This window comes from Toxotes jaculatrix, chromosome 16 (assembly GCF_017976425.1).
Source record: "Toxotes jaculatrix isolate fToxJac2 chromosome 16, fToxJac2.pri, whole genome shotgun sequence".
NCBI classification, from domain to species: Eukaryota; Metazoa; Chordata; class Actinopteri; family Toxotidae; genus Toxotes; species Toxotes jaculatrix.
This window is the reverse complement of record NC_054409.1, coordinates 21182206-21206933: the sequence shown is the minus strand read 5'-3', so window position 1 is coordinate 21206933 and position 24728 is coordinate 21182206. Positions and strand designations below refer to the sequence as shown.

The 24728-nt window shown below is 41.2% G+C and overlaps 1 protein-coding gene across 10 annotated transcripts in view; it reads right to left on the bottom strand.

The window, feature by feature from the left end:
- Positions 1-3430: 3430 nt before the first annotated feature.
- Positions 3431-24728, bottom strand: part of dab2ipb (DAB2 interacting protein b) — a 114790-nt gene continuing 93492 nt past the window's right edge. For 9 of the 10 annotated variants that reach the window (XM_041058837.1, XM_041058838.1, XM_041058831.1 and 6 more), the window contains 10 exons: positions 18739-18883; positions 16821-16965; positions 15727-15963; positions 15410-15611; positions 14415-14602; positions 11797-12679; positions 9767-9904; positions 5637-5839; positions 5437-5524; positions 3431-4462 (listed from right to left, as the gene is read on the bottom strand). In XM_041058837.1, the coding sequence (XP_040914771.1) occupies positions 4295-4462; positions 5437-5524; positions 5637-5839; positions 9767-9904; positions 11797-12679; positions 14415-14602; positions 15410-15611; positions 15727-15963; positions 16821-16965; positions 18739-18883 (2397 nt within the window). In that variant the 3' untranslated portion in view covers positions 3431-4294. The remainder of the gene's footprint in view (positions 4463-5436; positions 5525-5636; positions 5840-9766; positions 9905-11796; positions 12680-14414; positions 14603-15409; positions 15612-15726; positions 15964-16820; positions 16966-18738; positions 18884-24728) is intronic. The other variant, XM_041058833.1, reaches the window with a different exon arrangement.

Sequence of the window (24728 nt, the reverse complement as noted above, 5' to 3'; positions counted from 1 at the left end):
TAGGCCTGCTTGAGTATTTAATGAATATGTGATTCATCTCACATGCACTCACATTAAGCTTCATTTACCTTTCATAATAACAAAGTGTCACAGAGAACAATGTGAGCAAGGGGATGAGAGACAGACACTGAGGGACAGGATTTTAAAATAGCTAAATAAAACTTTAATAGGTCTAGTTGCGAATGTACATAAATTGCACAGCCACATTTTGTCAACACAAATTCCTCTGTACATTATTGTTTTGTCACTGTCGTCAAAGGAAGCAGAATCCAGCAAATACTTTATACTTTCAACATACTTACAAAAGTATTTTCTACAAGATAATAGAAAACATACAACATCTTTTACTTTATTTATAGCTTTAGCCTATATTTTGATTGATCTTTTACCGGACTGGCTGAACTGTGAGCTCATGGTTTTCTGACTCATGAAACAGAACTGAGGTGGGAATGTGGATGGGATAGATGAAATAATAGTTGAAAATTCAAATTAGAAACCAAACATCAGTGTGTGTCCTCTACTTTGTGTAGATGTACTGATGTGGCATACATGACTTTCATTATTGTACATTGCAGTTTAAAGCAAGACTATGCAACTTTTACTGAACCATCACTGCTAAATGCTAAACTCCTGCCATACTGAACCACAAAACTGTTTTAGCTAAATGCTAAACCAAAGTTACCTATTTAGCTGAACGGTAGTTTAGCCTTTAGATAAAATACTAGGTTACTGTTACAGTAGCAAAAGTGGAGAAGAGCAATTATGCTGAATAAATTATATAGCAAAATGTACATAAAATGATCTAGCATTTGTTTACTTTAACCATCAAAAAATAATTGTCAAAACTGGCCAGTAGGGTTGTAAAGTTAGCATCAAACAACAGTTTAGCTAGCAAAACAGAAGTTGTTTAGCATTAAGCTAAACAGTAGTTTTAGTAGGTTTTTAGCTACCATGCTATTGTTATTGTAACAGATGCACAAGCAGAGAGTCATAACTGAATACTAATGTGCCTAACACTGACATTTATTTAAATTAAATTTTGCCAACATTAAACACCAAAAGCTGTATTGGCATCAAAAAAATTACTGGTTGTTTAGCTAGTAAAAATGCTAAACAATAGTTTAGCATTTACCTGAACAGTAGCTAATTTAGCATGAAGCTAAGCAGTAGTTTAGCTTTTAGCTACATGCTAAGCTACTGCAACAGCAGAGTAGGAGGGGAAGACTCAGAACTGAATTGCTATTATACAGCAAAATTTAACTGAAATGTGCTAGCTTTAGGTACCTTTAGCCAGCAAACGATCTGCTAACCATTTTTTAGCATTTAGCTACAATGCTAAGCTACTGTAACAATAGCATAAGTGTTGAGGATTCATAAAGTCAGTGATCAGGATCACTTCTAGAGCAAAAAAAAAACCTCAAAATTTGCTAACCTTAGCTGCCAAACACTACTGTTCATAACAGACCAATTAAGGCTGTAAACAGCAGTTTAGTATCTAGCTAAAATGCTAAGCTATTGTAACAGCACTGTGACAGGTAAAATTAGACCTTGCAAGGCTTTAGCAGCAAACCCTTTGAGTATAAGTTATTGAACTGATTGACATAGTGTTTTATTGCCTATGAATTCAACTGTTCATTTATAAGAGGAAGAACTTCTACTTCTTCAGTCAAAAGTTATATATTCTCACTTTAATCTCTGCAGTTGTACAATATTCTTTTAGGACTGGATGCCTGAAGAAATGAAAGGGGAAAAAAATCCTATATGATTGTTTTTGCTACTAGAGGATTCTTTAGTCTGAGGCTATTTGTTTCTAAAAACAGGGGAAAAAGCTGTAAATTGTTCCATTTATCAGATACATCATGGTTGTGATTAAGTAATACCAGAAAATCCCTTTCTTCGGTTTTGAACTTTGCCACGTTTTTAAACACCTGAAACAGGTGCTTTGCCTAAAAAATGCTAATTATAAACACCAACCACTGAACGTAAAAGTGCATAGAGCTAGACTGATGAGAAATACAGGATTGTGCTTGTGAATCTCATCGAGACTGGACTCAGCTTGGCCGGAAACCAACTAGGCATCCTCCACGACTTCCCAAGAGTCGAACTCCTACTTAATCAGTTTTTTGGCTAGTGATACTACAGTCTAAATACAAAAACAATAGCTTTAACAGGGAGAACACTGAAAGGTTAATTTAATTGTATAGTTCTACCCAATGAGGACAGGTGACTGACTCAGCTATTTTGTATTTACAATATCCATAATGATACAGCAGAGTTTGAGCACAAGATACATTTACAAAAAGCTGTTAACATTACGTAAAAATAATGTGAGCATTTTATTTACACTTTCCCAGGCTGTCCAGCCTCTTGATACACTCAGTAATCTTATGTTCAATATACTGTATATGTCTGCAGCAAGCCATTCATCATCACCACCACCTTCGAATAGGCAACTAAAGAAAACAAATGGTGATACTGATGCTACCATTGGCTCTAGAACAAGGATGAAGCATGCAGAGCCTCACACTTGATGTATATATTCTGGTATAGGTATGAAAAATGGCTACAAAAATATACAAAATACAGATGCTGAGATGGGATGGCGCAATGAAAAGAGAGATTAAGAAGGACTAAACCTCATGTTAAGACCAACTGTGAGTCAGCATCTTCACATTCAGAAGAATGGGGGATGAAAGAGGGTAAAGGTGAGTAAGAGAAAGAGACTGAGAGAAGAAAAGAGGAGAGAGATGATGCCACTAGGATTAATAGAGTCACAGTTTGGATGCAGCAATACTTCATTACCACTGACAAACAAAGCAGTTAGAGAGAAAATGTTGTAACTAAGGAGGCCATTTTAACAACGGCTCACCAGTCCAGTGTATAGTATGAGTGAGTGTGTCTAAACACGTCTCTCAATAGCTCTTGTGCTACTAGAGAATGAAGACCACAACCCAAATCAAAATCTGGGTTTAACTGATCTGTGTCTTTAAGAGCAGTGATGAGCACCAGTAGGAGAACCAATCACTTGACTGTGCAAACCACTGTACAGACATTTCTCTCAACTGTAGTGCATACTGAATGTAAAGGGTTTAGCATCATGGATATCTGAAGGATGACTGAGGCGACGGTGCTGATCACTGCTCGGCGTGGTCTCCTCCTCCAGGGCTCCAAAGCAAGCTACACACTACAGTCTTTCATCGTAAGAGAAGAAAAATAAAACTAGATCTCACTCCTAAATAAAGGGCTGCTTTTATATTTGAGATTATCAAATATAGGTTTATGTGTGTATACTCTATAGAAGAAAAAAGAAATGCATACATCTATATTAAATTTCATTAATATAGTATCACATAGAATTCATTTACTTTAGTGTTCATAATACATTTAAATGTGTACAATTTATTTTTGTATCCTTTACAAATCCACAGTATAAGTTGTGCCTTTTTTTTTTTGCAGAAATAGGGGAGCTGCAGGATAAAGTCGAGGTGTGTTCCTTACTTAAGGCGTTTCATGTACCAATAGCTTTTCACAAAGTGCACTACATAGGGATGGTGGGGGGGACGCGGGGTCAGCGGGACGCTCAGGAACACACCCAAGGAGTGAGGAGGGAAATAAAGAAGATTGTTTTAGGCTAAAAATATCTATTTCTTTTTTTTAGCTCCTATTTGGTTCTTTATAAACAGTGACTTTAAAATAAAACACTAGAAAGTAATCCTCTCGAGAAAACTAAAGTGATAATCCTCAATGCGTGTTATTGTTTGTAAGTGCGTCCACTTGGTCATCAAGAGGGAGCAGAATAAAGAGATAGGAGGAGAGGAGGGTTGCTAGGGCGACCGTGTCTAGCGGTCGTCACTGTGTGTGGCTATACAGTATAGTGGTTCATCCCAGGCAAAGGCTGGGTTTGAAATGTACTAGCGACTCCACACATCCACAGGCGAAGTGTTTGACTGATGGACAGCTTTGAGTTTCTTATGTACAAGCTCCGCCCCGCCTCATCTGGCCGTCACCCTCACAAAGAAGGCCGTCTGGTGATCTTGTTTTCTCAGTCAGCTGTCCATCACACCGCAGTCCCGCCTCTTCTGGTTGGCTGGCCCCCCAGAGCGATGTCCTTACTCCCACACTGTGTCCAAAAAGTGGAAATGTCCTCTAAAAGTACTGTCTGCTTTTAAAAACACGCACACGCTCGCAGTCTTTCAAACAGGCATGCATCCATGCATGCACGTAGATGACCTCTCACTGAATAACTGTACACTCGCAGGCACTCGACACTCACTCGGGGCAGATACCAGTCTGTCTAGCAATTGCTGCTGTTCCTAAACTCTCCGTTCTCAGTAATCTGCAGTTTGGTGGGGTTGGTGGGGGAGATGCCGTTGCGGGTCTGCATGCTGTAGCGCTCCTTCAGCTGGGTCAGAGCGCTCATGAGACGGGCATTGGCTGCATCCAGCGATGCTATGCGCTTCTCCTGCACACACACACACACACACACACACGCACACGCACAAATTGGTAAATGTGATAAATTTTATGCCACTTACAAATCTGTTCTTATGAGTTCTTGCAATTGTGTTAACTGTATGATAGAGACTGGGCTGAACCAAAGAGGCAAACCTCCCTCCCTATCTTTATAATGAGCTCTTTCATTCTCTCTGCCTGTTAGCGAGGGAGACAACTTATTGCCTTGCTGTGTGTTTGTTTGCAGATTCAAAGTCTCATTACTTTAGGCATGAAGGAGATTAATCACCTACGCATGTTTGTGTCTGTGCTTTTGTAAATGTCATGTTGCAGAAAAGTTGTATTTTCTTTTTTTTTCAGTTCTGTTGTAAAATCACTTCGAAATTCATTTCTAAAGATGCACATTTGCGTTTGTGTCTTTGCATGCAAATAATATGTACTTTTTCCACAGTATAGAAGAAATGGTATCCGGAGACAACTTTCACTAAGACTTCGGCAGCATTTAAGCCTTGATGGCAGTGGATATGCCCACACAATCATTTTATGCTTAACTCATAATTACATTCCCAACAATCAACATTCAGGAAGCATCAAAGCGCTCTAAAGCAACACTTTTTTCTAAGAAGGATTTTAAACACAGTTTTATATGAATAAGAACTGGCATGGATTATAGAAGAGCTGCATATTGACAGAAAACTAGATAAGAAATTTTTGAATGTATGTTTTATAAGACAGAGAGTGGGAGGAAGCTGAGAAATTCTGCTCAGCCATTCAAGCTTGTCAATGCCAGAGCTGAGACAGCTATGAATTAAACATCTCTTTGTATTTCAGTGACCCTTTGTTTCCTCAAGCAGAAAACACAAGTGACAGCACATACAAATTTGAAACACAAAGACAGAAAGTATCAACAAAACCATATGCAACCTGCACAGTGGGCACTATAATCGTCCTGTCAGTCAACATATTGTAAAAGGGCAAACTGACCTGTGCGTCGATGATCTTCTGCTTAGAGTCTACGACTGCCTGCATGTCTGAATGATCCTTCTTTAGCTCCTCTTCCACGGACATTAACCTGGAAATGTAATCAAACGAAGTCAGTGTTACTGGACAAATTTAAATACATTCTGAGTGATAGAACAGATGCACACATCTGCATTTCAACCAAGCAGCTTCTTCTTCCCTACCTGCTGATGATGCCCTTCATCTGGAGGTCCTTGTCATCCTGCTGTCTGCGCAGACGCTCCTCCGACTCCTCCAGTCTGGCTTGGTACTCCATCAGCACCTTCTGGGCTTGCTCGTCCTGACCCTTCAGACGGGCCTCGTACTCCTCCAGCTTCTGCACTGACGCCCGCAGCTTCTCCTGCAGCACTGCAATCTCCTGCTGGTACTGAATAAAAAAGCAGGGAGATGAAGAGGACATCATCGTTGCTGTTGCCATTATCACCATGATCATCATCATCATCGCCAGCCCTATCAGTGGGCTCCTCTTCTTCGTTCCCATAGCTGACAAGAACAAAAAAAGAAATCTCTCAATCAGGTCTGAGATTATGTCCTTTTGTTCATGATAATTTCTGTCTAGAAGAGAGAGACCACCTCCCTCAGGGAATCACACGGTTCATTTGCAAGCAATTCTCATAATAACACTTTTACACTAAACCTGTACAGCTGTGCTATGAAACGATCCTCACAAATCTTTTTGCCTTTTAATCAAATGATCGTTTTTCTTTCCAATCTACCAGCACTCCCACTGACATTGAGAGGCTTTTATTAAAAATAAGAACTGTGTCAAATTCAGCTGTTTCCACCTGTCAGACCTTTGCTTTGGCTGAGAAACCAATGGCCTGCTGAGAGGCTAAACTGGCCAAAAAAAAAAGAAACAGATAGAAAGGAAGGGAAGTTTAGAATGGATAAAGACAGGAAGGAGGCGAGAAGGGAGGGATGGAACCAGTGAATTAGGAGTCTAGTCTGTGAAATAAGCTCTGAAAGTCTCTCCCTGACCTCTCCCTTAGAGAGGCTTCTGAAGGAGTGTTTTTCAAGAGAGGGGGTGGAAACAAAGGGAGTAATCAAATCTCTTCTCGATAGAAAAACAAGTCTTATAAAAGTTAAGGATACTGTGGTGTGTCACTGGTAGACCAGTGAGAATGATACTACAGACAGTAACACTAGACTAGGTGTCTACAGCCACTCTAGCTGATAGCATGAATGTCTCTACCAAATTTCACAGCACTCCATCCAATAGTTATCCAGACATTCACTCAAAAATACAAATGTCAACCTCATGGTGGCATTAGAGGAAAGGTCAGGGGATCACCAAAGCCATAAAGCTTCAGCCTCTGAGGACCATGAATGTCTGGAGTAAATTTCATGGCAATCCATTTAATAGTGGTTGGTATTTCAGTCTCCACCAAAGTGGTGGACTCCTTATAGCCTCGCTGCTACCATGGTTAAAAGGTTGGATTATTATAGATTGGTTTAATGAAGTTGTTTGTCTTGATTGAATACTTGTCCTTTCTGTTTTTTTTTTCTTTGTTACATCTCCTAATTCAGTTTTTTCAGTTTTAATTCAACTTAACAAAAAGCAAAACGACCAGTTTATTTGTGTTTCTTCTGGCTCAATATAAGGCTGGTTCTTCAAGTCAAGTCCACATACAGCATCACTCTCAGATGCTACTTCCACATCTGGACCAATTTTGGTGCACACACAGAAAATCTTCCTGACTGTCGACCAACAGGATAACAGAAGGAATCAGGCCCAGATGTGTCTAAGTATATGGGCCAGACTCGAGGCGAGGACCCAGGTATATATTGGACCAGAATCTTTCACCAGGAAAAAAATTTGCTACCTGGGTTCTATGTGTTATATCTGCTCCAGCTCATTATTCAGCAATAACTAATGGAGAACATTTTGTAAGGCAAACTATCAGAGCACCCTGAATGATCAGATTAGGGTTACACACAGTAAGGATGCTGCTGGGTTCATGTATCATTCATTGTCACCTTCTACTTATTTTCCCACCTCACTCTGCTGTTGGCCACTGGGACTTTTTTTCCCCATCACCCCCATCTTCCCAGAAGGAATAGTGACCTCAAATAGATTTATCTTATCGTCTGCTCTACCCTTTCTCCACTCCTCCCCCCATCTCTAATATCCCACCGCTTTTGTCACAAGATCCCCTGAGAACGAATGACATCTACAGTATCTGCCTCCTCCGTCTCTGCACTGGTATCCCTACAATGCACAATGCACCGAGTCTGCAAGGTACAAATGTCCTTTGCTATGTCCCCTTCTCTTATCTGAAACACGGGACACCAAATCAGAGATAATCAAATTACTGTAGGAGCTCATTCATTGTTTGGAAAAACACATTAAATATATTGCTTATATTTGTTAAAAGGGTGAGAACTGAATTCAAACTGCTGAAACTGCCAGCAATTAGACGGCAAAACAGGAAAAAAAGTCAAAATGAAACTCAGAAGATCAAGGACACTTGATAGAAAATGTATGAAAACTCAAACTATTGGAGGAAGTTTTCATGGAAATTAGTTATAGCACAAAGCAAACAAAGAACAAAATCTCAACCTGATTGTTTCGTATACAGTGCAATGCAATGAAATACTTGTTCTTATAAACAGAGTTATTCAAGTGGAAACTTAAATTTCGAGCATTGGTTTTTACATTAAAAAATGGTCACACAGTGTCTAATTATTGTTCTTACTTATGTTCATCTAAATGAGCAAATCATCTGATTTATTGGGATTTCTATTCGATGTCCTAATGTCTGCTCCTCCTAACAAGACAAGCGCATGCCTTAATTTGTTATAGATCACTGAATATACGTGTATAGTATAGCAAATTAATGTGAAAGTTTAAAATTACTGTAGGGGCTGTATTGTTAAGACTATATGGACCATTAGCTGCAGCTTGTGCCTAAGCTGCTGTGGAAGTGTGCTGTTTTCCAGTTCTTCTCTTGTTGCTGCACTGCTATTTTAAGGTGGCAGTGGCTTCTTTGTTAAGCCTGAAGTTATTGCCTTCTTTGGTTTCTCTCCCTGCCTGGGCTGCTGGCTTCTATAAAGTCTGAGCTATGTTAGGATGACAGGTTTGTATTCATTATGGATAGAAAAAAAAAACGCGGGAGCATGTGGCAACCAATAAAAGAATGGAAGTGAAGCTGAGGGTGAGTATTTGTAAAGGTTGCTGAGAAGAGAAGCAGCGAACGTAGGCAGAGGAAGCAACATAAAGCCTCTTTCTGTCTGTATTTCTCACATAGATGCAAGCGCACACAAGCTCAACATGTCTGTGTGGATGTACTGCATGTGAATACACACACACACCTGCTTTGGGCTATTAAGTTCATTCCAAAGATGGTAAGAAAAAAGGGGGAAAGTTGTGCGGGTGTGAGGAGTTTTTCAAGGTAAAGGCAGATATTTTTTAACGAAGTAAGAAGGCTAAGGCTACAAGATCTGACATTGTTACGGTCTAAGTCTCACTGCATACTCAATTTCTACAAGTTATTCCTCATTTCTGTATAAGACAAAAAAGTTTTTGACTTGTTTCACATCAGCTTCTTCAGGTTTGCTTAGCACACAACATAAAAATATTTGTCTTAAGACAGGAAGTGTACGGTTAGCTAAGTCCTTGAAGTCCAAAGGTTGATTAAAAAAAAAAAAAATTTACAAGACATTTGTATGAATCTCTTTGGGTCGTAGGAAACTGTGACAAGAATTTTTCACCATTTTCTGAAATTTCATAAACAAAATGATGACTCAAAAAAAAATCATCAGCAGATTAATGAAGTTGTTGCCGTCCTAGTGGTGATATTCAATCCTGCCTGCTATATTTAGCCTCACAATTATGTTGCCTGTTATAACTGCTTTCTGCCATTACTGTTGTTGCTATGACTTTCCTGCAGCTGATAGCCACAGCTCGCTGCTGGCTGTGAAAATAGCAAAACAACATCACTGATAAACAGCCTGAACATCACTGAAGAGTCAGTTTCAGGAACATAGGAGATTAAGGTTTTATGGGGTCTCATGCAGAGCGCTGTATATCCCATTTACCTCAATTTGATGTGATAAATAAGCACATTATTGTTTAAAGTGACAATATGGATATGTCTAAGGGACATCAGGCTTAGAGGAAAGGCAAGGGCAAAGAGGGAACAGATACAGCAGGTAATATAGTGTGTTTTAAGGAGTGAGGTATATGAGGGAACTAATGAGAGGTAAAGAAAGGAAGGACAGTTCAGTTGAGGTATCAGGGCTGAAGGTTGAGGTGGTTTGTGAAGGGAGGGGGTTGAATGCGGAGGCAGATTACCTTCTCCACCTGAGTCAGATCCTCTCTGTTTCTCAGTGACTCGGGCTCCATCCCCTCATGGTCTAAATACTGCACATTCATATTCAATAGCCAGGCGGCTGTGCGGTCCAGCGCACTGGGGTTCACTGGGGAGGGGGCCTAGTGAAACCAACACAACACACACACACACACACACACACATACATGAGCTGAGTGCAAGTGACGGGGAAGGGAAGGAGGGCAGGTTGCAACAACAGCACAGGAACAACAGAAATAAGCTTGAAATGTACCAACTCATCTGGATTGGAAGAAGCAGGTGGAATGGATACACACTCCTGTCTCCAAACTCACACACACTGCAGCGCACAATTTGAAGCACTGATTTTACACGTGTGTGAGTGTGTACACCTATAGTGCCATAACAGTAACCACAGGTAAGCAATGTGAGATTAAATGAATGAACTGAAATCCACCTGGAGGCAGAGATTAACAGGTAAGGTGTGTGTGTTTTATTCTGCCATGTTTCTGATGGACAGATAAGGAGGGAGGGTGGCCGTGGTCTGTTACAGTGCAGGAACTGAAATGTAGGATGTTTTTATTAAAAAAACGACACACTGACTTGCATTGAAGGCGTTTGAACAAAATTGAATAAAAGAGGAAATGAAACTTTACTAGGTTGTTAGCTTTAGTACCCTCGTTAGTGGTTAATGTCATTTCATTGACAACCTGACAACCAGACAGATTGAATTAAAATATAACTCTACAGTAATTTATAATCAAGATAAAGCTGTTTTAATAGAAAACAAATTATCTTATCTATTCTCTGTGTCACCCATAACCCATCTAACTGCACTGGGAAGGAAACTCTTCTTAAAGCCACTATGTGGAATTTAATCATTTCTGACGTTGGTGTCCCCCCACAAGTAGAATTAAAAAAAAAAAAAAAAGACATCTTTCAGATCTCACCCAGGGCCAGGGTGAGTGAGGGAAATGGGCTGAAAGCAACAGCAACACACTACTTGGACTTAAGTCCAAGTATTAGACAAATTCCAATTTTAATGATAGAGCTAAACCACACGATCATTAATGGCAATCCATCTAATAGTCCATCTAACATGTAACTCAAAACCAAAAAAAATCACTGGATCACCAAAGATGCCAGGATTCATCCTCTGGGCAACATGAATGTGTGGCAATCCATCCAACAGTTGTTGAGATATTTCAGTCTGAACCAAACTGGCGGACTGTCCCACGCCGCAAGAGTGGCTAGAAAAAAATAATAATTTAACAGATAATATAATCCTATAAAACATCTGCCCATAGTGGCTTTAAAGTCCTGGACTTGGTGCTGAGTTCCATAAATATTCAAATTAAACTAGGGTGTGGTGCTTTCCTGTAGACTATTCCACGGGGAGAAGAGCAAGGCATAATGGTTAATATGCAGATGTCCTCCCCTTCAGCCAGTCACCAAGGGCAACCATTGACCAGTGTTTTTAATTACAACCTCCTGATCTGCCAATAACAAACGCAGACCAGCAAAGGCTTTGAAGAGAATTCTGACTTTAAATGGAAACCTCCCACTGTGCACACTGACACAGATAAACACACTCATACTGTATCTGTTTGTATCCATGAGGTGTGTTTCTGTTTTCTTGTTTGCACGTGCGCACATATATGACTTGGTAATAAGATGCTAATTGTGCCTCCACCACTCTCATTCTCAGCCCATTAAACCTGACCAGTAAAACAGTGGTGAAGTGATGAGCTGCCTGTATGCAAATTACCGTTATTACACACACAATGACTACAGTTCATTAGGGCACCATGTGCAGAGTGTCTGTGCTGAGTCCACCCACATAGCCTTCCTCAACATGCAGACGAATGGGCGTTTTGTAACGGCACCTTTTTCTACCACTGTAATTTCAGGTGCATACGCAGAGTGAGAAAACTATTGTTAGCTGTCTTGAATAAAGCCCTAATGAATACCAGCCTCAATAAATGTAAGTTAAAGATGTGAACATTACGGGCGAGGATTGGTGCGAGTCCTGTACCTGTTTGTGCTGAGCCCTCTGCTTGGTCTCAGGACTGTCACCTTTGGAGGAAGAGGACTGCTGTCGTAATCGAGCCCCGCTGCCGGGCCAATCAGGGGAGGACGTCATCATGCTGCCGGAGGAGGGCCGGGGGTAGGGTCCACTGTTGAGCAGATTTGGGGGAGTGCGACCCCGAGTAATGCTCTGAGGCGGAGGTTGGTCTATCCTCCGCTGTGGGCCGGCACTGTTCTGTCTGGGGACGGTGGGCTGGTGCGGTGTTTCTGTGAGGGACAGCTGTCGGCGGTTGAACTCCCCTGAACGTCTGGTGTACTCGTCACCGCTGCTCCCCCCACCACCGCCTCCACCACCTTGGTTCAAGAAGGTGTGTTTCCCTCCTGCTGGTCCGTCTTCGTTGTTGCTATGGGAACTGACAGAACTGTGGCACTCTGAGCCTGAGTCAGTCATTCCGCGCGGAGACACAGGCAGGCAGGCCGCCATCTGGTAGACTGGATTCTGGAAGGAGAGGGGGGCTAGTAGTTGGGCAGGTCGACCTGGGGTACTTTCTGCACATGGGGTGGTGGGTGTCTGGCCTGGCCTCCTCAAGGTGGGACCTCCAAGGATGTTGCCTTGTGGGACTCTGGCTGACCAGCCACCACCAGAGGCTGGGCCTTCACCCAAGGCGTCTGAGGTACTGGGACCTGGGCCACCTTCCAGACTGCGTGGGTCCTGGAGGTCCACCATGGACAGACTCTTGCTGCCATTGGCCATGCCCAGGTCAGGCTCATTGGTCTCAGAGTAGCTTGAGCTGCGTGCTGGGGAAGGCTGGATCCCTGAGCTCCTTGTCACAAAGAACAGGTCCTTGTTTTCTGGGGTGGGGGAGGGTAACCTGGTGAAGTCAACCAGTCTGAAAGAGACAGACCAAAATATAAAGTAAATCTGGCGTCCATGTTAAACTCTCAGCCAATCACTGATTGACCACAAATGAAACCCCTGTATGGAAGCCTGGACTATATTAGACACAACATCATCATACATCATCATTTCCACATATGTATGTGTTATTTGAGTAAAAACAAAAATGAAAATGCAATAATCTAATTTGCCTTTTCATTTTAATATACTCGTAAAGGCGTTCTATGAGCATATTTTCATTTATGCAAGCAATATGCAAGTCACAGTTAAGATGACATTTCACTTTCGAAGACTCAACCTGCCCATGTCGCCACACTCTTTTGGTCTCAAAATGTCAGTGAAAATGCAATCTGTCAGTCCTCTCATGAAGGCCGGTCTTCACCTCCCGGAACCCAACTACTGCAGTCATTTGAGTGATGGCGAAGCCTGTAGTGCTGCTCCTCCAAGAGGTTGTAGTGGCCTTGGAGCAGCAAAATTAGCCCCATAGCGACATAACCAATGCGACTCCCCCTGCTAACAGTAGCACTACCAGTGCAAGGATTGTCAGCAATTTGGCTGCTGTTCCTGATCAGCAAGGCAGCACAAGAGATAAGTAGTAGCAGTAGCTGTCGATCTTCCAATAATGATTTATCTTCCAACGGATTTCTATCATTCACATCACGCTCATCTCCTCCCTCTCTCTGTGTCCTTCTCTCCCTGTTCCATTACCCTTCCCTCCTTTAACATCTTTCTCCTCTTCATTCTGCTCAATTTCTCCTCAATCCGAGCATCAGCTCCTTTTCTTTCTCCTACTTTTCATGTCACTGGTTAGTGGATGAGAAGCAATTAGGTGAGAATGGTGAGCTCATTCCAGTGCGGTTTCCGTCTTAGAGCTCGCTGATGAGGATACATCACACACACAGACGCACGTACAAGTAAACACACACGCACACACACACATTGGTCAATATGTGTGCAAACAGTTATTGTGACAAAGTAAAGAGAGTAGGCTCTGACATCAGGCCATACAGGGACATCACCTAATTAGTTCTATTGATCCCGGGACCATGATGAGCATAATGATGCCAGCTGTCTGACTCTCTTCCTGTTTCTCCTGTTGTCTCATCTTCCTGTTATGTGCAGCATGTTGTCATCTACCTGCCTGCATACCGGAGGTAGTGTGTTTACTGGTGTTGCTTTCTCTGGCTATTATTCGTAGCCCTCTCCCCTTTCGGCCCCTGTGCCCTCATGTTAGTCTTTGTAAATTTGAACTTGCTATTGTTCTGGCAGGGAGTTAGAGGACTGCAGATAAGTGAGATAAGGTGCTGTCTAAGTGTATTCATCCACAGGAGAATAAACGAGGTTTCATCTGGCTGATGTAAACAAGCAGGGCTGACACTCTGACAGTGTCATGGCCTCACCTGACAAACATTAACACTCAGCAGAACTGGTGATTTAAGAAAACACATTAAATGACTTTGAAGAACAATGGCTGTACAGTATCAGTGTTGACTTTGAAGTTGGGGTCTCCAGTGCTTGATTTTTTTATTTTTTTTTGTGTTGATATCTGTTTCCTTAAACCAACCTGGTTGGCATAAGCAGTAAAGGCAAAAAAAGCTGGGAGCAAAAAGACAAAAATACTGTAAATACGATTCAACGATTCATTCAACAATCACGATTCAAAATATAACATACAAAACAATGTCATCTGCAGAAACTCTGTGTGTGTGGACTAGCTGAGCTCTTACCCTGAAAGGTCATTGTCTATGACCATCTTCTGCAGGCCAGTGGAGATGCTGCAGCCTACCTCGGCCGGGGGCGAGCCCATATGCTCTGAGGACTGTCCGGGTGTCATCTGGATACTTGATGGATTAGACAGAGCTGTGTTCACCTCCCGTAGGATCCTGGGCAGAGGACCCAGCTTAGAGGCTGCACTCTGTGAAGACGGAGACACAATTAAGTTTGAGCCAAATTAGATGTTACTCTGGACCACTTCAGCTGAGACATTAATAGGATTTAATTCAAGTGTTATTTAATTGAATTTAATATTTACATATTTTTTAGACCAAGTTATTTCCCTATGCCGAGCAATCAACTCTCTTCTTCAAAAAACACACTAAATAATGAAACAGGCTGGCTAGTGTGATGGACTGGAGTATCAACAAGACTCACTGTGATTTCTGAATTATTGAAAGATAACGTTTCAGAGAACTAGATTCTCTACCAAAAAGAAAAAAAAAAAGAATCTGCCCTTTATCTGATTATTACCAGCTTCCCATCTGCTACTGAAGCTAATGTAAATGTCCTTGTAAATCCATCAACATGCCTCACTCAGCCTCTGAGGCTCCACAGTGTTTTCCTCCTGCACACCATTTGTACCATGTAATGCAATGATAAATTATTGATTTCATATATGATAAACATCCTAATGTATTCTAGGCATGATTCAGATCCTGTTCACTCGGTTCGACCCGATGATGAAGAGAAGATCTCTGGACCTTTGTTACTTGTTGGATCATTTCGTACATCAAAATCTACAGAATCTCTATGGATCTACAGTATTTGTCTATATATTTTTGAAAGAAACAAATGCATCACAATTTTCATTATAAATGGTCAGCAGCTATATACTGTCTGTACAATGTCAGTGTCCATATGAAACACCACGTGTTTTAGAAACAATTTGTGTAAGAAGAGATTTGAAGCAGCAAATAAAATACAGTTAATGCAGTATCTCCAGTACCTGCTCCATCTGAGACACCACCTCAGAGAGGAGGGAGTGCAGTGTGGAGAGTTCCCTGCCGAGGTCGATATACCCCTCAAAGCCTGCCGTGTTGGAGATTGTCTCTGGATTAGAGATTTCGAGCAAGAAGCGCTGCATGTTGGTCCACTCATGCTCCAGGAACTGGTTCATGAAGGACATGTACTCCTCCTTGTTACCAAATCTGATGGCACAGGGAAAAACAGTAATGCAGAAACTCCACAAATTCCACAATTCTTTGCTGAAAAACTAGGTATGTTTATGTGGATTCAAACATCGCGTTAAAAACACAAACTCACTTGGTGAAGTTGGCCAGGTTCTGCGTGACTTTAGCGATGAGCGTGAGCGTACGTGCTGTGCGGTCATCGGGATACTCCTGCATCAAATTGAAAAGGGACGGGGACATGATGGCAGGGCAGAGGAACCGCAGGAACAAAGACGCGCTGATCAAACGCTCGCTGATGTCCGGTCTGCCCCGGTTGCTGCATTCCTGTCGCCATGACGCAAAGACCTCTTTCAGTTCTCGTGGAAAGACACTGTGGAGAATAAAACACAGGACAAAAGTTTATTCTTGAATGAAAATCAAAACTTATCTTTGACTGACCAATAAACCAATTAAAAAATCATTTGAGGTCCACATATGAATGAATTTTATATACACCCACATATATAAAAGTTTACCCTTCTGAGCGATGTTTTGGAGTGAGTGTAAAAAGCATGATGAATAATAACAGAATAAATAAAAGCAACATGTATAATTCAGAACAGGCTAGTTTTAGCCAATTATTTGCATTTGATTTGAACATCTGATAGGATGTTACACCACTTTTCCTTTTCATTTTTGAATTCGTCAGGGGAGTAAACAACACAAATAAAGCCGGCACTGCTGTGATTGCAATCATTTTCCATACCTCTTTATTGTCTGCACTTGTCAGTGTGGTTCTAAATTCTCATTATTATCTGTTTTCACTGATGCACCTTGTCTACCACCCGCAGAACTCCTTTGCACCTCCAGTTTGATTTTCCTTTTGTTTCCATTTCAGCCATTTTCCTTTCACGTCACTGTAAGTACTGAGTGAGTTGCTTGATTAATGTGACTCGTTCTTGACCTTTAGCTAAGTTTTACTTCTAAGCTGGCTCTTTAGAGAATTCTTGAGTTGCTTTAAAGACTCACATACCAAAACTGTGAACAACAGACGTCTTTTATAACTGACAACTGCTGCTAACTGGCATTCAACTTAACTGAAAACCCCATCAAAAGCAGTGTTTTTGTTGTGGTATTAAGATCCTTCAAAATGAGACAAGAACAGGCTTTGACAAGTACAGTAACCGTTTATGAACCCATATGTACTGCGATTAACAAAAAAGTTCAAAGCTGAGTTCCAATATTCACCAGTACGAGTTGATGATTTTGCAGAAGGCCAGCTCACAGCACATCTTCAGATTACTCTGGTGTTCTGGCAGGTCGCCTGACGAACATTTGGACGGATCCACCTCACAGTTCTCATCTGACTCGTACAGAGCCTTGATGAACTCACCTGACATAAATAAAAAAAGAGAGAAGCAAACAGGACAAGAAGTAAAAAATTAAGGAACATGTGGCTTTTTGTAGATCATACCTATCTATGTGACAAATACAGCAGGGAAAAGGGAAATGTGATAGTTCTCTTTTTGTTTGTGTTCGTGATTTGAAGTGGTTGCTGAAGTCCTGTTCAGCTGAGCTGGGACAAAGGAACAATATGATGTTAAAACCACAGGGAACAGAGTTTGAAACTCTCATTGAAACTGGAGCTAGGCCAAACTATAAATGAAAAAAAAGGAAGTCACTCTTTAATTTGACCTTTGACAACAAACACAAGGAGCTAAAGATCCAGAAGTTTCTTGTAAGCCAAACAAAGTTACACACACACAATAGCGGTGGCAAAAATAACTATGTCCTTTTTGTTACCTCTATTTGGATGAAAGACAGCCCCTTACTGCTACAAGTGAGACAACTACGAGTGAGTCAACAGCCTGTAAAGGGAGCCCATCTTGCAGTTTGGCAGTAGTCTGAGCTTATTATTCCACTCAAATCAATATCATTTAAATGGGGAACAGAAGTGTCCTCTGTCCCTGGTGGTCTAAAGAAAAGCTTGGCTGTCCTTGCGTTGCCCCTGTCGCAGTTTCAGTGATTTCACTAGTTTAGCCAGACGTCAAACAACAGAAACTCCACCAGAAACTGTGATGCATAATTCACCAGCCCTCAATATTTCTCTGCATCAACCCTAAGAGGGATACGCAAGGAAAGACAACCAGAAACAGAGACACACACCACACACACACACACACACACACACACACACACACACACACACACACACACACACACACACACACACACACACACACACACACACACACACACACACACACACAGAGATGACAAACAGAGATGAGCACGAATGTTAGCAGCAAGTCGTTTGAAGATTATCCTATGGCTGTGTACATTTCTGAATCAGGCAGGGAGAACTGTGCATACAGTGCAGTGCATATATAGTGCTCATTGTAAGGTCTGCAGATGGACAAACACACTTGCTCTGACCTTGGACTAACATTGTAGAAGTGGGAGTATGAGGTCAAACAATCACCATCTAATCATTTTCTACAATGCTGATCCTTAGTCCGTCCCAGCCAGATAAATATGTATCTAGCTATTTGTTTTTGTATATAAATATTTTTCTTCTGCTTGCGTCATTAAAATGAGTCCTCCTGAACGTTGGCATGCACACAAAGGAGAATATTTTAATTAATCCAAATTGACTTCATCCAATTTAGCGGTGAAATTAAATTGCAGGTGAGGCAGGTTGGCCATCGATGTGTCATAGTACAAACTGTGTCGTTCACAATGAGCCTGCAAAACAAAAACTGAGATGACAGAAGAATTGCTGCAGTTGTCTCCCAGCTGAAATGACTCTTGGAAGGCGAGGGCCTCTACCCACTGCATTTAATTTACTGATGCCGCAGGTGACTAAACATTTTCCAGAGCAAGTGAATGAATAAGCTCAGAGGTGAGTGTGAAGGCAAGAGGGAGCAATGAAAAAGTATGTTGGGAGCAAAGGTGGACAAATAAACAATTCTGTTGTTTTCTTCTCCGACAGCCTGAAGGAGATGTAAGAGTGACATGTACGCAGAGGCACACACAAGGACATAGTGACAAGATAAATATTAAAATGGACAAACACAAAATAACAGAAATACATGACAAGTGTAACTTAAAGTATGGAGATGCAACAGGAATCTTATGATGAGAGAGTCAACACAGCTCAACTCACCGAGGGCATCCTGCAGGTACTTCTGTCCCACCAGTTTGAGGTATTCCTCTATGGCCTTTGTGGCCAGTGTGTTCTCTCTGAAGATGAGGTGCTCATTCTCCCCACAACGGTCCACCTCAGACATCATCAAGTCTGTGAGGAAGTCCTGTGGGAAAAACAAGATGAGCACAGGGTCAACTCCAAGTCCCAATGTGTGATTATCCACACATGCATACAATAAGCCGATAAAGAAATAAAAATGAACTTGAATGACCAGAAAAATAAAACATTTATTTGGGAGAGAGTTGGTCTTTGACAAGGTTTTATCAACCAGTATTGACCAGTATTCGCTCTGATTACACTTCTTCTGATAATCCCTTTAGTTTAGTTCGCTGTCCTTAAAATCACCACCATTAGCGAGCTTATAAAGACTTACAAGTCTGTTTGTGAAGTTGTTTAAAAGGACAGAGATTAAATAACCATAAACCAGGGCTAAATAATAATGTGGATCAAAAGTCTCGACATACGTGTAATTTATCGCCAAGTTCACGCAGCAAATTTGTCAGAAACCTGTTGGTTATTTATGCGTCCAGATGAAGATGAAGCAACATTATCACTCATTTGGACTCAACTTTCCATCCACCTGATGAATGTCAAACCAATATTCACTTCACTTCTAGCTCTGGTTTGTGTTCCACCAATTCCCGAGAAAAACATCTGGCTCTTTAGCTGCTAACTGCTCCATTATATTCACCAGCTAGTTGCTAACTGTGTCTATCAGCTGTTTCATCACACATAGTAATATTAGCAGCAACATTAATAAGAAAGTTTACTTCAGTGACTATCTTTGTCTATGTAAAAGCAGCAGTTCAGCTCATGAGCTTCACCTTCATTAAGTCATCAGACTGATATTACTGTTTAGTTTTATTGGTTTCACCTGGGAACAGGGAAGCAGGAGTATTTCTCAACACACATCACTTCCACAATGTGACAGGTTTTCAAAACACATTTTTTTGACCATTGAACACGCACCAAGCATAATTCTGTCATCGCAATAAAATGAAGGGAGACAAAAAAAAAGCTCTATTCATATCATCCTTTCAGTGTGACATCTCCCAGAGCTGAAACCCAGAGATGAAGAGAAACAACATCATGTTTACGACTTAACAGACATAAAACAGTGACAGATTCATATTTTAATAAAACAGCAGCAAACATTCTCTTCACTTTCACTGAAACGCTCAGAGTCTGATTCTGACACCTGCTTTTCTATACGATGAGCGAATGAAAACAGAAAAATGCTTGTCTCTGATTTCCCTCTTATAGAAAAGGAAAGCAGCAAACACTAAAGGCAACTAACAAAATGGGGATGTACACTGTAGACTGGAGGCTCCACAACCCAAGTTTCTACCAAAGTTATCATCATTTTTAAACAACACATGGTCAATTTTTAAAATTGGCAGTGTGAATCATTTTGATTAAATGCTCTTATTTATTTGTCTCACACAAAATAACTGTTTAAAACGGATATGCATAAGAACTATATATTATTCATCAGGTGAAAAAAATAACAGGTGGAGACAAACATTAAAGCTTTCAACATTTAAAGTCTGAAAGGGAGAGATGGAAGTGGAGCCATCTGGGGATGAATCATCCCTCGTTTGGATCCCTTCAACAAATTTGTGGGTGTACTCTCATGTTAGTCCCCTGGCAGCTTGTTAAACTAGGGGAACCAGCGTAGCAGCGGGGGAGAAGGGAGGCAAATGACAGATGCATGGAGAGAAATACACAAGGAAGGGAAAAAAGAGAAAGAGTGGTGGTCTTTAAAGAACAGAGGAAGAGGCAAAAAGCAAGCAACAGAGTCTCTCAAATGGTTTCCATAGCTGCCGCAGAAGCCTGTTATCTGGCTAATCAAAGATACACCGCAGGGAGCCAATCATCCACTGATGTGCATCGAAAGAAGCCTTTTTGGGTAATGATTTATGTGTGTATATATACATATACATGCATATATATATATGTATATTTATTTCACTCTTTAATGTGTAGGATTTCTACAAAGTGATTAAATATGAGTGTGGCTAAACCTTCACCATGAAGACAAAGGAACTCTCTGAATGACTCAGCGAAAAGGTAAATGAAAAGCACATCAGAGGACGGACACGAGAAAATTTCTAAATCGCTAAATATCCCTCAGAGTACAGTTAAATCAATGATTAAGAAACAGAAAATCAAAAACTGAGTGACGGTGCAAGAAGGAGAGTAGTGGGGGAAACCACCTAGAGACTGAAGTCTGAAGGAGTTTTCAGACTGTAAGTACAACAGCAGCTGGTTTGGTCACAGTTTCGTGGGAAAGTGACCATAGACCAGAGAAAGCCGTGGTTAAAAAGCCCATATGGCTTCTCGGTTACAGGTTTCAGGAAGGCAAGTAGGATTCTGTGAATTCAGCTGGAAGGAGCTTTTATGGTCTGAGCTGAGCTTTTTGGGCCATCAGACTCAGTTCTATGGGGATGCTCTTCTTCAGCTGACCTGAGACCTGACTTATCAGGATAGAGGGCAAAATGAATGTGGGAATATACGGAGAAAATCTGTAGCAAGAGAAGGAGTCCAAGCATAAAACCAAAGCTACACCAGAATGGATTCGAAACAATGTTCGTGTCCTGGAGTGGCTAAGCAGAAGTCCAGAGGAGGAGGTAACAGCCACTGTAAATGATCCCTGCACATTTTGTCTTTGATGATACTCACTGGTCCAGAGTTCATGTCAGCAGAATCTTCCTAAAAATAAATATGTCATCCTTGAGTTATTCTGTGAAGAACTCACTGGACAGAGACAACTTCATGCTTTTTATAAACAAGACATAACCTTTTGTTGTGTATGGACACCCATCCCATCATTAAACCAGGGGTCTTGTGTTTGGGTTTTTTTTGGAAGAAAATGTCATCCCAATTATGATCTCTCCTCTAACCTCTACCCCAGGCTCTCCCTCTCTCTCTCCCCCCTCTCCTTCATCCTCTCTGCTCTGCTCTCCTTATGTGGCCACGGAGGCGAGGCAAATCCAGGCCTGATTAGAGAGGACAGTCAGATGAAATGGAGGGGGAGAAGGAAACTGAGAGGGAGACATCAAAAGAGAGACAGAATAATGACAGAATCATTTCTGAGGGTAGCCTAAAAGAAAAAAATTTTTGATCCAACCACCTCTCACAATAGTCTCTTGTGAAAGGCTAGAAGACATTTGTTGAGGCCACAAACTTACAGGCGAAAATTTCAGTCCATCTGTGTCTGTGCACACAGGTGAATTTCAGATTTAGTATTTATGCAAGTAAGCTTGAAACTTAATTACAACACACGGATATAAGTAAATTAGAGGGACCATAATGGTGGATTTGCATATTTCATATCAGCCTGAAGTACAAACTGCATACATTATGTCGCCTATTTTTCAGTGCACACCATATGTTCTTAAGATTGATTTTTTTTACCTTCCAGGTGGCAACTGATTCCCTGGTTCTCATTTCAGTATGCTACTAAAATCGCTGCAACCTAACCATTTCCTTACTTATTAATCTCTTTTCATAGCTTCATAGTAATTTGCTTTGTGGATTAAAATCTAAATGAGAAATATGAATTCCCATATGTTGAATTTTATAAATACAACAGATTGTCATCAATCAGACAACACCAAGTCAATTATATCTATGTCAATGATTTTGCAAGTACTGGATAAACTGAAATTTTGGCTGAAGGGTGATGCTATAGAAAGAGTCATGGGATCACCAAAATCAAGGATATTCACCCGCTGGGGTCCATAACATGCTGTCCCTGCAGCCATATAGGCTACATCATGGAGAACCACCAACATCATAAAAGTCTGAGCAATCACGTCCTAAAAAGAGACTGGAGCTCCCTCCTTTTCCCTCCCATCATCCTTCAGCCGTTTCTCCCACTCCCTCGATCCCACAGCCTGACACCCCCTACACACCCCCACCCCCTCCCTCTGAAACAGTGCTAATAAGGAGAAGTAGAACGCTCTCTGTATCGCTGCCACATCTCATCAGCCAAACCATGCCTCAAAAAAAAAAAATCCAACATCCCCAGTGCACAGTGCACAGAGGAAGGAGGGCGATGTGAAGGTGGAGTCGGGGTGAAGGGTAGATGGTGTAGCATGGCTGATCAGATCTAATAAATAGCAGGGAACAGAGTCCTGTTGAAAAAGATAAAGCTCCCTGTAGATGGAGTTACTTGCCAGTGAAAACTCATAAAGTCTTGTCCATTGCAGTGCTGTACACACAACAATCTAATCAGCAATAGGCACAGCCCTGTGTGTGTGTGTGTGTGTGGTGCTCACATCTCTATTCGGCATTATTCTCCTGCACAGCGTGTAGCCACAAGTTCAGCAGCTGAGTTATAAAAACACAGAGCCCCGCTGAAGAAACAACATAATCTGCAAGATTATGATCAGGGCTCTCACTGCAAGTGTCTCGCACACTGATGCTTTGTCAGACAAACCTGAACAAAGAACAGGACACAGTGATGCTTGAAATGACATGTTGTCCTATCGCTGCAAAGCTGAGGGAAATTGAGAGGGAGAATGAAAAGAGGAAAGATAGACCAAAAAAAAAAAAAAAGGTCATGTTTATGCTTTGTACCCACTCACTGTTTTTTTTTTTTTTGTGTGTGTGTTTCTATGGTAATATAAAGACGACAAATACAAGAGTGAGAGCAATAAAATGCCTTAAAAGGATAATACTGGAGCAGGAAAAAGCAAGAACGTATTTTCATCTAAATTCAGCCTCTTCAAAACTGTCTGTGCCTGATAGTAAGCGGGTGTCTCAAGTGAGTTCAAATATCACTGATGAGATCAATTTAACCCTGCGTCATTACTCTGCAATGTATAATGGTCATGGAAATCAATGCACTTTATGTTGCGTTAAATGTTAAAAAAAAAAAAAAAATGAAGAAGCTGATATAAAGGCTAAATGATGCTGATCTTGTGTGATCGAAAACGAAATGTTGAAACGTATTGTTTGTACCAGCGCTCACTTATCTTTCAGGGTGTCCTGCTGCTCACCTCGTATTTTAATATAGGAAAATGTTTTGCTTTTTGTTTTGTTTGTGCATCATATTCTAACCATGTCCAACAGAGCATGAATAAAGATTTTCATTCTCACACAAATGCTCATACTTTGTTCATAAATTGTTTTTATATTGTGAATGGATAAAAAAAAAAAAAACTAGGAGAAGTCATGGACTGTGGGGCTAATGGGATTCATCGGAAAACAAAGAAAATGGAAATTACCTGTTGATGCTTCGAGTGTTGATATTCAGGTAAGTGTGTATATATACCACAAGGCAGCAAATACACAATTTTAGATCATTTAAAATTACAATGCTTTGGCTCAGTAATCGGAGAAGCGTCACAGATTGGTAAGAAAAAAAAAGAGGTGAATGTGAGGGGAAAATAGAAACCTGTTTAATATTAACAATTCAACTGATCAATGAGCCTGGTTTTCCAGCCTGGGGCAAGGGCTGAAGAAAGACTCAGGGGGAGAAAACAGGAACCACTTGAGCCACCTCATCCTTCACTCTCATCTTTCCGTCTCTCCCCTGGACTCCTTCCCCAGAGACCAGTGGCTAGTATTACTGCGTTAGAGCCTGGAGCTCTTCCTGTGAGGGTCACATTGGGTTGACGGAGAGGACTGGAGGCTGAATGGAAATGGAAGCGGTTCCTCCCGTAGGCACAGAGGCTTGTCATTCAACACAAAAACAGGAAAGGCTGCAGCTCTCCTGATTTAGCTACTAGTTCACATGATCATTATGAATATAGGTTTGGCTGGAGGGGGTCTTACAGCAAGTGTCATCAGCTTCCAAACATCATGTTCGCTGACTTGCTGTGCATATTCCCCATATTTGTCTGTGTGTGTTTCTGTCTTGTATTAATGAAGTGTTAATGCCATCGGTCTGTGAAGCACTGTAATGCATTTTGGATTATTAAATGGAAATTTTGCAGGAC